Source organism: Schistocerca americana, chromosome 3 (genome assembly GCF_021461395.2).
Source record: "Schistocerca americana isolate TAMUIC-IGC-003095 chromosome 3, iqSchAmer2.1, whole genome shotgun sequence".
NCBI classification, from domain to species: domain Eukaryota; kingdom Metazoa; phylum Arthropoda; class Insecta; order Orthoptera; family Acrididae; genus Schistocerca; species Schistocerca americana.
The window spans coordinates 426,863,816-426,875,650 of record NC_060121.1 but is presented as its reverse complement, the minus strand read 5'-3'; the positions used below and the strand labels follow the sequence as shown (position 1 = coordinate 426,875,650).

Here is an 11,835-nt window from a genome sequence, read left to right as displayed (position 1 = left end):
ACAATCCCGTCCCATCTGCTCCATGCACATCTTTTCAGAAGAACTACACTTGATTGGTACACTCACCAACATGAAAACAGATTCTCGTTATTATCAGCGTTGTTTGGAGTTATATTTTAAGAACTTTTTCTGCCCAGAAACATACGATAGCGTCGCAGTTTCGAAAATATGTTGAAATCTTGTGGAACATCAGATCATAATAAGTCATTGTCACATACACTGAAGTGACAAAAGTCATTGGAAGACATTATGCACATACACAGATGGCGGAAATATCATGTGGACAAGGTATAAGATGGTAGTGCGTTGGCGGAGCTTTCATTTGTACTCACGTGATTCATGTTCAAAAGTTTCCGATGTGATTATGGAAACTGGGCGGGAATTAACAGACTTCGAAAGCTGTCTGGTAGTTGGAGCTAGACATATCGGACATTCTGTTTCGGAATTCGTTAGAGAATCGAATATTCCAAGATCCACGTTTCAGGCATTACCTCTCACCATGGACAACAAAGTGGCCGATGGCATTCACTTAACGATCGAGAGCAGCGGTGTTTGCAGCACTAAGTGACGTAACCGCAGAAATCATGGACGTACGACGAACGTATCCGTTAGACCATTGTGGCGAAATTAGGCGTTCATGGACTATGCCAGCAGATGACGGTGCGAGTGCCTTTGCTAGCAGCACAATGTCGCCTGCAGCGCCTCTCCTGGGCTCGTGACCACATCAGCTGGGCACTAGACGACTGAAAAACAGTGGATTGGCCGGATGAGCTCCGATTTCAGTTGGTAATGTTCTTGTTCGAGTATGATGCAGACCCTACGAAGCCATGAACCCCAGTTGTCAGTAAGGCACTGTGCAAGTTGATGGTGACTCCATAACTGTGTGGGCTGTGTTTACATGGAATGTACTGAGTCGTCTGGTCCAGTGGAACCTCACTGACCGGAAATAGTTATGCTCGACTGTGTGGAGACCACTTACAACCATTCGTAGACTTCACGTTCCCAAATAACGATGGGATTTTTATGGATGACAATGCGCCATGTCACCACTCAGAGTTGTTCATAGTTGGTTTGAGGACAATTTGAGCAAATGACTTGGTCGCCCAGATCTCCCGACATGAAACCCATCGAACATTTATGGAACATAATCGAGAGGTCAGTTCGTGCAGTAAATTCTGCACCGGCAGCTCTTTCCTAATTACGGACGGCCAAAGAGGCAGCATGGCCCAATATTTCTGCGGGAGACTTCCAAAGACCCATTGAGTCCACGCTATGTCGAGTTGCTACACTACGCTGGGCAAAAAGAGGTTCGAAACGATTTTAAGAGATATTCCTTCATTTCTGTCACCTCATTGCATGCCATCCTTAATAAGTCTTTGGCACATAAATAACTTTTTCATCCTTAGTTCATAGTTTCCTCCGTTTACCTTTGGTGTTGTTCGCTACATGTTGCAGTTTTTCTTTTCTTTTCTTGTATAGTAATTTCACATGATTATTTCCATACCCACTGTCGATTGCTATGTGTTTTGGGTATTAGGTTCCTTAATTATTTCATTCAATATTAATGACAGCTTCAGTATTCTAGCAATCATGGCGTTAATGTATGCATTTCTGTGTTGTTGTGGATGTTAAGACTGTGCATTAATAATGACATCAGTGGTCATAGGCTTAATAAAAATTGATATTTCCTTTTAGCCTTTAATACTGTTTACAGTCAAATCTAAGAAATTGACTATCGTTTGTTTCTATCTCATCCGTGAATGGTATCTTTGGGGGCACTGAATTTAATTTCCCAACCAAATTGTTTAGATCAGTTTCAGCCCCTTCCAATATAAAGATAAAGCCGTCGGCATACTGTCTGCAGTAGACATAATTTTTTTCGGTTATTTGTGGGAATTTGTCGAAGAATCTGCATTCCAAGCCATTTATAATTACGAGTATATCAGCATGTTTTACCAGATTGTCTATGTATTGTGTCCTGAAATTTGAAATAACTGAAATCTAGATGCTTAATTTTCCATACCCCGTTACGGTTATATTATTGATCTCAAAGGTCTCAAAGTTTCTGGAACGATTGTCAAAAGATATGTAATGAAGTGGCCTCTTGCGATAATATATCATCTCAAAACACGTTGTTTTTAATATTGTGTTCGCATTTATACGATTTCATGAGTTTCTTGTTTGTTATCTAATTTAGCTTATAGCTAGTGCACCTGATATTATTTAAAATAGGATGTAATGGTTTTCCTGCTTCATCTAATTTGACTTGTCATCTAAGGTCTGGAATTTGTTGCTTCATAGCCTTGTATTTGAATTTGTCTTCGTCTGTGAACATGGGGCAGCTTGCGTTCAGAAAATGTCCAGTCAGCGTGGCGTGATTTGTGCTTCTTCAGCATTCAGATCTCACCTGTTAGAAAACCTATTGATGTTTCTCGATTGGATGAACTGTAGTAGTCGCACCAGCTGTATGTAAAGGTTGCTCTAAAATTTTACTAGTTCCAAATTTACTGAGCTAGTTAGTGGAAGTAAAGTTTTTTAACGAAAATTAAACAGTATTCTCACATTTTTGTTACAAAGTAAACATGAAGTCCATGCTAATGTGAAGTTACATTTTCGACACTCACACTCCGTCAGTCACACTTATTTAGCCAGCGTATGGTATTTTACCGAGCCTGCTACCGGAGAGTTTACAAAACAGATTATCTGTGAAAGAATGCTCATAATCCAAACCACTCTCTCCAAACGTTTGGTTCTCGATCATGACTTCTATAACATAGAACGTGGTTTTTAGTTATACACAAAGTCACAATTCACACACAACTTTCTGAACCCCTCGTGTTCGTCTTTATCATTTGTCCACGATTACTTTGCAACACTCGACGATCTAATGTAACTCATAATTCTAAAAAATTATTACATCACATAAAAGCTACTAGTACACTTACCATATCGTCTTGGTGGCTGAGTTCCGAATTCAGCTTAGACTTCGCCTAGCAATTCGTCTATCCCACAACATACGCACTAATCATCTCTCTTCTCACTGAATGTGAAATGTCATAGCCAATGATCTGCCAGTACTGTACCGCACTATTCCACGTCTTTTACCACGAAGCAATCATATCATAATAGCTTTTCACAGCCATTTACTAAATAAACAGTTTTATAAAACTCATTAAAAACAAACTACTCTTATCTTTTAAGTGACTGAATTGCTTTAAAATGTGTCTTGTTTCCCCAGTACCATAGAATAGTGAAATGCACTTTACAAATTTCCCCTGAGCGTAGTGTGAGGAGACATAAGTCATGCGATACTCCATAATATCGTGTCAGACTCCTCTTGCTGGGCCTAGTGCAGCAACTGCATACTGCATGAACTTCCCAAGTTGTTGAAAGTCCCCTGTAGAAATACTGAGCCATGCTCCCTCTACAGCCGTCCATAGCTGCGAAAGCATTATTGATGCAGGATTTCGTGCACGAGCTGACCTCTCCATTATTTGCCATAAGCGTTCGATGATATTTAAGGGGGCGTGTGGGTGGCCAAATCATTCGTTCGAAATGTTCACAGTGTTCTTCAGACCAATAACGAACAACTGTGGTCCCGTGACAAAACATAGTGTCATTCATAAAAATTCCATTGTTGTTGTGAACATAACGCCCATGAGTGGTTGCACATGATCTCCAAGTAGCCGAACATAACCAAGAGGACCCAGGCCATTCCATTATGGAGCCACTTTAGTGCCTGGTTGGCCACTTGGGTCCCTCGCTTTGTGCGGTCTGTGCCACACTCGAAACCTACATTCAGCCAATACCAACTGTAGTGTGGACTCATCTGACCAGGCCACGGGTTTCTAGTCACCGGGGGTGTAACCGGTATGGTCACAGCCCGACCAGAGGCGCTACAGGCGATGTCGTGCTGTTAGCAAGGACACTCGGGTTGGTCGTCTGTTGCCATAGCCCATTGTCGCCATATTTCGCCACACTGTCGTAACGGATACGTCCGTCGTATGTCCCACATTGATTCCTGCGGTTATTACCCGTAGCGTTGCATGTCTGTTACCACTGACAATTCTACTCTGGGTCGAAAAGTGTAGGCCATCACCCACTGCGTTGTCCGTGGTGAGAGGTAATGCCTGAAATTCGGCGTTCTCGGTACATTCTTTTGACACTTGTGGATCTCGGAGCATTGAATTCTCTAAGGATTTACGAATTGGAATGTCCCATGCGTCTATCTCCAACTATCACTTCGCATTCAGTCTGTTGATTTCCATCGTGCGGCAATAATCACATCGGACATCTTTCAACATCGCTCCACCAATGCACTGCCCTTTCATATTTTGTGTACGCGATACTATCGCCATCTGTCTACGTGCATATCGCTATCCCACCACTTCTGTCCCCTCAGTGTATGAATCAGTTTTCTCTAGCTGCAATTCACGTGTCAACATATACTATGTTAAAAGACACAACACTATTCATTGTGCCATCCCTGCCACAAACTTTTTTCGTAAGTGACGGAATAAAGACAGAAAATAAGTCAAAGAGACTGTCAAAGACAGTGAAACGTTACGGTAGTTTCCGCTACATAAGCAGCAGACTTCGCTGCTCGCTCGCACTGGGCAATTTTATTGCACGACGCGGCCGGCCGTGGGTGCAACAGAACCCATGTGGACGGGTGGAAAGAAATGTGTCAAGCTTCATAATACGTATTTATATGTGACGTGTATTATGCATTTGTTGTACGTGAATATGAATCTGCACATGAACTTTCCTAATCCTCCTCACACCTTTCCATAAAGCGTGGCCAAATCTTGCTGCAATTGCTGTAAAGTCGAGTGATAATGTTGAAAATAAATAGGTAATCAATTGTCATCAATCTTTAACATACCCTAAAAATCACAAATGAGACGAGTTAAAGGAATTCATTTAAAATAAAAGATATGCAGGGACCCACACATCAGCGTGTGAGCCCTCCAGCCCCTTGCCTAGTATCGTACAGAAAGGGCACGCTCTCTAGGTAGCGCTCTCAAGCTCCCCTCCCCAGTTATCCGTTGCGCAATTTTCATTCAGGGCTTGACGACATCAACTTTCATCTGGCGTCCCTAGGCAAGGAGGTTTGACGGTAATCTTTCAACAATACTGACAAACAAACATTGACATATAAGTGTGGTGAAAACACTACGTCATTAAAAGAACCAGCGTGTTTATGCATAATCGAAATAAAATCACTGACAGTGTAAAATTATTATCATTGTTCTTGTTCATTTGATGAAGAAGGACACTTTTATTTGTCTCTTATCATGGAGGTAGGTCTCAATCACCGCCATTGGTGACGAAATCTGTAAAAACGCTGCCTCTCTGTTCTCGTCTGAGAATGTAAGTGTAATTCTGCGGAATATAGATTCTAAGATTTATGTGTTACCTTTCAGTTATGCAAAATGTCATTTTCCGTTTCCCCATACCAACATATCAATTGACTATCGGATTGGCCGTTTGCTTGCAGTATTGCTTAGTCAATGGCGGTTAGACACCTTTGAAGTAACAGTAAATATAAATTAATGTTACAAGCCGTAATAACAAGGACAGCTGAATATAAATATTATTTATATTTGCAAGATTAAATTGTACGTAATTAAAAGCATTTTTTTTTTTTTTTGTTCAGAGAGAGCAAACTACAGCATTGCACAAAGTTACTGGAAAAGATTAACTTTCTTGGCGGCCTACGGTCGCATTTCCATTCATTACGTAAAAGTTATTAATATCAAATGCAAATTAATGAGCGTGAATGTTTATATCAGCCACTGCCAAAGATATGCTCAAAATAGCCGGGACACACAAATTAATATCAGATGCATGTGTGCTTGCTTGTGATTTGGGAAAGGTTATTTAAACGGCAACCACAGCTACACAATTTATCTCTTCGCTTCGTAATAAGCCACTTCGCGCTCACGATCGATTATTGCCCGATCGCAAGCGCAGAGACTACCAAATTAGCAGCAATAAAAAAATTTCTACCGCGACCGCCATAATTTGAAGCGAGCGCGAATTTCAGTTCTGCTAATGGTATATCATTTATCATATTACTTCGGACTCACAGCTTCATTCTCACAACAACGAAACATTTTAAATAATCATTCATTAATACCACCCATAATATTCTCAGAAGAAACAGTTTTCAAAAAATATTGTTTTTTACTACATAAGATATCATGGTCTGTATGATAGTGTCCTCGTTCAGGCACAGCCGTTACTAGTTGCTGCTGGCTTAGAATACCCATCTGCCAGGAGATAGCCGTGACTCATTGTCTATATGAAGCTGCTTGCTATCGTAATATTACCATAGGTACAATATGCATGCGTTACGCCTCTTACGAAACTTACTATTATATATTTCATCATCCGATCATTGCGTTGAAATTTATTAAGCGTGTTCTTCTTATGTTTCCTCTGATTTTGTGATCTTCAAAGAATATTAGTGTTTTATTAATACCATTTTCATGAATGACGACTCACATATTTCCCTCTTCTGGTCTCGTTGTAATTACATTATTCTCCCGATGCTTTTCATTCAACTTTTTAATTGTTTTCGTTTTATTTAGATTTTTTTTCATTTCCATTTTTCCAACCGCCTTCTATTTTTTTTATATAGCCATAGATCGAAATATTTCCCCTGCAGCGAAGACTTGAGAGCGTTATCCGACATGAAGTGTAGTTATTTAAGACGTCGAGGGCTATCTGTTATTCTAAGCGAACTTGTGCTTCTGAATTTGACTGTACTGCGTTGCCAATGTGATGTGTAAACGGTGTTGTTCTGTGCGGCCCAGACTTGAAGGACTACTTTAAAAAATCACATTACTGTTCTGATATTTGTGGTGTTTTCTGCGGACCTAGTGGTCGTATTTTGAGAATGTGGCCTTTCTTATCGTCTTCTCGGACGTTTCATTTACGACTTGTTAAGTAGCCGAGGCTGCCGTGGGTATTTTATAAATTATTTCATTATTACTAGCTAAGTTGTTTCTTCACAATTTGTAGAAAAAGCTAGTGTTGCTGCCTTCATTTGTCTGACTGGTTTTATTAAAATTCTTTATGAGGGTCAGATGCTTTTGAATTCCTGGAGACAACTATTTTAACCTTTTTAGCCATAAAGGCGCTTAACAGTCACGTTAGAAATAGGAACTAACTGCCTTGCGTCAGGCAATGATTTTGTTAATCGTCCCGAGCTTGCAAAATTGCCATTTGCGGTGTTGTTGTTGTTACGGCGAGGAGTGTCACGGTGTGGACTAACCTCTCGCCAAGACTGTGGTAGTTACTTATGGTGATAGTTTTAGACTTCCGGGGGCAGTACACCGGAGTTTCTGCCATACGCGAACCGCTGCAGCTATTCTGGTGAAGACGCTTTCCACATGCGGAGCGACAGGGGGTGACCTCCAGTCATTTATGACCTATCCTTAAATTAATAAATCATAATGAAATATACATCGTCACAATTCATACCCAGCCCTTTACTCCCATCACATAATCATTATTATGGAAACTGAAGGTGGACGGGCAGAAAGGAAATGAAAGGGAAGGGACTACTGATGTCAGCAGCGTCAAGACTTTATGCAGCATCAGCAGCAATAAGCGGAAATATGTTGTGGACCGGGACTGGAACCTGTGATCTCCAGCCTACTGCTCAGCAGAGTTAGCCGCTGCGCGACACAGACACGGTGTTTATCGCAGTTGCGCTGAGTCTCTCGGCCGACCGCCATTCCCCCCTAGCGCCACCAATCCGCACTCCTCGTCCGTTTTCTCCATGCTCGCTACTTTGACATTCCTGCCCCCGGAGGTCGACCATAATTGTGCACCCACACTGAAAGTGATGGATTAAGTGCTCACTGAGGCGAATCAGTTAGCTATATGAATGCGTGGTAAGTATTCTGTGAAATATGTCCGAAAGAACAGACACAACTAATTCATATAACATGATCATACTATAATTAATTACTGCATTTTTTACTTTAATACTGGTGTTCATTTGTTGCTATTAATTCATGTGAGCTAATTTTATCACGTTTTAGCTTGTGTTAAAAACTGTTCAGTTTCAGTTTTATTTAATAATAATTTAGTATTATATTTAAGACCATTGTTAAGATTTTGTTCTTCATTAGAAAACTCGAGTCCAGTTAAGTTCACCATTATTTACTGAAATGATACAGTTCGTCATCAACGTTTGTAGTTTGATGACTGTCTGCCGAGTTATTTTGGTGATGTGTATTAGGGTTTATTGCAGTGTATTAGACGGTCAATTGTTCATGTGTTTACAATAATAAGCTCTTGATCGTTGCCTGCTCTGTTTGAGTTCTTGATTAACAGTTCAAATTACGACTGTGATAAAAGTCTAAACAAATATATCTAGTCTCCTTGCATATCAAGATTATCTGCTTGAAAGCATCCTTAAATTTCCACTTTTTATCCTCAGTTGCCTATTCTTACTTTCAACATACTGTGCCACACATGAATTCCACCTGATTTTAACACACTCATATTCTGTAATAAATCCTTCCTGAAGAAAAGAAGCAACTTACACACACAAATATAGAATACGGAAAAACAATTTTATCAAAAGGGCTTAAGAAACAGCATGAAACAAAGAAATTTGAGTATAGGAACTATCTATTTACGGCAATATGCCAGCGTGAAAACGGTGGTCAGTTTGAGCATTTGCTACGACATACATTATTAAGTGGTGGCAAGTCTGTGTACAATAGAATACTCATTTTCCATTTTCTTTGATCTCTTTAGGACATACTGAAGCATGAAACATGAATGTGATTTTTTTCATTTCTAAAGAAGTTCTGTATGTCACATCAGGTAAGTACGATACGTGTGTATGTTTTTCTCGTTCTCATTCGGCTACTGGTTAATCCAAACATTTTGTTTGCATATACGTTTCCTATTAATTACATTTCATTTTGAGTAAGGATGTCTATTTCTCAGTTTTCAGCTATGTTCCTGTAGAACCCAAAATATGCCACTGCAACCCCTTGATCGTTACTCAAATTCTTTTTTTTTTTTTTTTTTTTTTTATGGTGCCTTTCTGCCCTATACATTTTATCAAATTGTTTTTCAGTGTATATATATCTTAGCAGACGTTGCAATCGACAATGCGTTATTTCCTATTCATATACTCGTAAACACTGTTGAACACAGCCAGCAGAATATATTTTTAAAGGTATACCTGAGTTTAGTTCAGCGTTATGTGGTATAATAACTACCGAGGAAAGTGATACAGAGGTTATACACGGACTTTCTGCACCAGATGCTATGGATTCAGAGACGCCGTTCTACCCGGGATAGAGTTTTCTCTCTCTTCCCTGAATCGCTCCAAGCGAACTCTTATCGACTGCACATAGTCGGTTTCCTTTCCTAATCTTGTATATTCTGAACCAGTGACGTAAATAAAACATATAGAAAAATATATCTTAGAAATGATACTTTACGCATGAGATTGATATCATCATGTCTGTGTACTATTGGATAAATGCAAGGAGAAAGATTGTTTGAGGATTTTTGAGAATCGAAGTCACAAATTTGCACATAGTTTTCTCATAAAGAAGTATTATCTATACACATATTTGAAATTGTAGGTTACATTTTGCCCAGTTTCACAGAAACAAAGGATAATTACTGTTGTACACCATTTTCTTATTTACTAAGAAAATCGGAAGACTGCTATTGCCAGTATATTAACAATACTATGGTGATGAAAACTATCAACGAAATAAATATCGTTCAAACATACCTCACCATATCAAAATGATTATTTCGCATAATGTTGCGAAACATTTTACTAGCAAAAGTGAACAACTCTTTCAAATTTTGCGTACGCCGTATGTCTGTCTGTGTATCGCCGTAGTTTATCATATTGTATTACTGTTGCATGAAGCAAAAGGCACACAGTCGACCATGACTTCTTCGTATTTTCGTTTAGTGATGGTACTGTTGACTGTCTCGTAGCCACACTACGGCAGGGGGACTGTCCGGGTCTGCTGTCCAATTAGTTTTCTTCTGGAAGAATAATATCAGATCATTTCCAGACAATCATTTTTCGAAGTCGTATTTGTACAATGTATCTCTTTCTGATATGCTGGGCCTTCTCCTCGGAAGGCTCCAGAACTTTTGGTCACACCCATATGTGGAAGCGTCCTTCAGAGTTTCCGGAAGTTTTTCATTCAGTGATTCAGGCAGGAACGACATCAAAATAGATGTCACCAGCGTCACCACTGCCAATACGCCGAACATGTAGTACAGGCCAGACGTTGCTCCCTGTTCACAGAAAAAGAGTGCCGTTACATTTCCTGCTATCGCTGTTAATAATTTAAAGGCTTCTGCTTCTTCGTTTTGTAGCCGTCAAATGAAATGAAAAGACACGTGCACTTATTAACGCATGTTGTAGCACGACGCCTCTAATAATCAAAACAACCTGGGTCCCGTGTTCTATCCCACCAAATGCTTGAATTCTGAATAAAAACCATCGGCAATGTCGACCGAAGACTTCGGGTATAACGAGTCACCCACATTATGCCAACAGTCCTATTAAGGCGGGCGAAGGAGAGGAGGTACTTTCAAAGCAGTCTGTTTCCTTTCAGTTCGGAAACTTCCTAGAGGACAGGAGAATCAGCAATGATTAACGGCATGGGGATGCAAAAGTCAGTGGAAACCACTGCTTTAAAAGCACACACATTGCATACACAGGACGCGTGACCTGAAACATTGTCATGTCGATGTTTTAAATTGACAAGGTTCTGGATTAGTGCTACCAAGGGGAAGATGGCCTCGAGGAAAAGAATGAATGATCACCGAAAGAACAAGTCTACCAATCGGAGTGTGGGATGTCAGAAAACTGAACGTGCGGGAGTACCTAGAAAATCTAAAGAGAGTAATGCAAAGAGGCAGTCTAGATATAGCGGGACTCAGTGAAGTAAAATGGAAAGATGATGAAGATTTATAATAAGGATCAAATCTAGAATAGCTGAAAATTGGTATAACTGGAGTAGGGTTCGTTATGAATAGGAAGGTAGGGCAGGGAGTGAGTTTCTTTGATAATTCAGAATTATTCTTGTAAGCGAAGGCTTTCGCGGCCGTTGTCACAGTCAATAAAATTCTTCTGGATTGGAACTGCTTTGTCAACTGTCAAATTCCGACCTTTCGTCGGCCATTGCAAGACGCCTTCCTCAGGGTTTGTTGCTGACTCAGCAATAAACCCTAAGAAAGGCGTTTTGCAATAGTCGCCGAAACGTCCGAATTTCACAGCTGACAATGCGGTCCGAAACCCAGAAGAATTTTATTGACCAGAATTACTCTCATCAGGATCGACAGGAAATCAACGCCAACAGCAACTGATCACGTACACATACCGACATCACAAGCAGAGTAAGACATAAAGGAAGTATGGATGGGGATATTGAACAGGTAATGCTGTAAACTGAGACGACAGTCTAATGACATTGAGATACTGGAACATGGTAGTAGGAAGGAACATGAGAAAGAGTTACGGAATAATACGAGCTTTTAGCAATGAGTTACAAGCAAAGGTCTCAAAGGAGAAGACTGCTTCTGCAATAAATTTCATCAAGTAATAGTAAGTACACTATTCAAAACTCACAACAGGAGGTACACCTGGAAGATTCTAGTTGGATTATATCACGATCAGAAAGATACTCCGAAGTTAAGTATTGGGTAGAAAGCCGTACCCACAAACAGAGACAGATTTGAATAACAATGTAGTAATGATGAAGAGAGGATTGAAAGGTAAGAGAATTGTCTGGAAGAATCAGCGTGGAAGGAAGTGATCTA

The 11,835-nt window shown here is 40.1% G+C and overlaps 1 protein-coding gene across 2 annotated transcripts in view; it reads right to left on the bottom strand.

Moving 5' to 3' along the window:
* Positions 1-9,548: 9,548 nt before the first annotated feature.
* The window catches only part of LOC124606665 (solute carrier family 22 member 7-like), an 87,055-nt gene continuing 84,768 nt past the window's right edge, over positions 9,549-11,835 (bottom strand). For both annotated transcript variants that reach the window (XM_047138676.1, XM_047138677.1), the window contains exon 9: positions 9,549-10,305. In XM_047138676.1, coding sequence (XP_046994632.1) covers positions 10,081-10,305 — 225 coding nt within the window. In that variant the 3' untranslated portion in view covers positions 9,549-10,080. The remainder of the gene's footprint in view (positions 10,306-11,835) is intronic.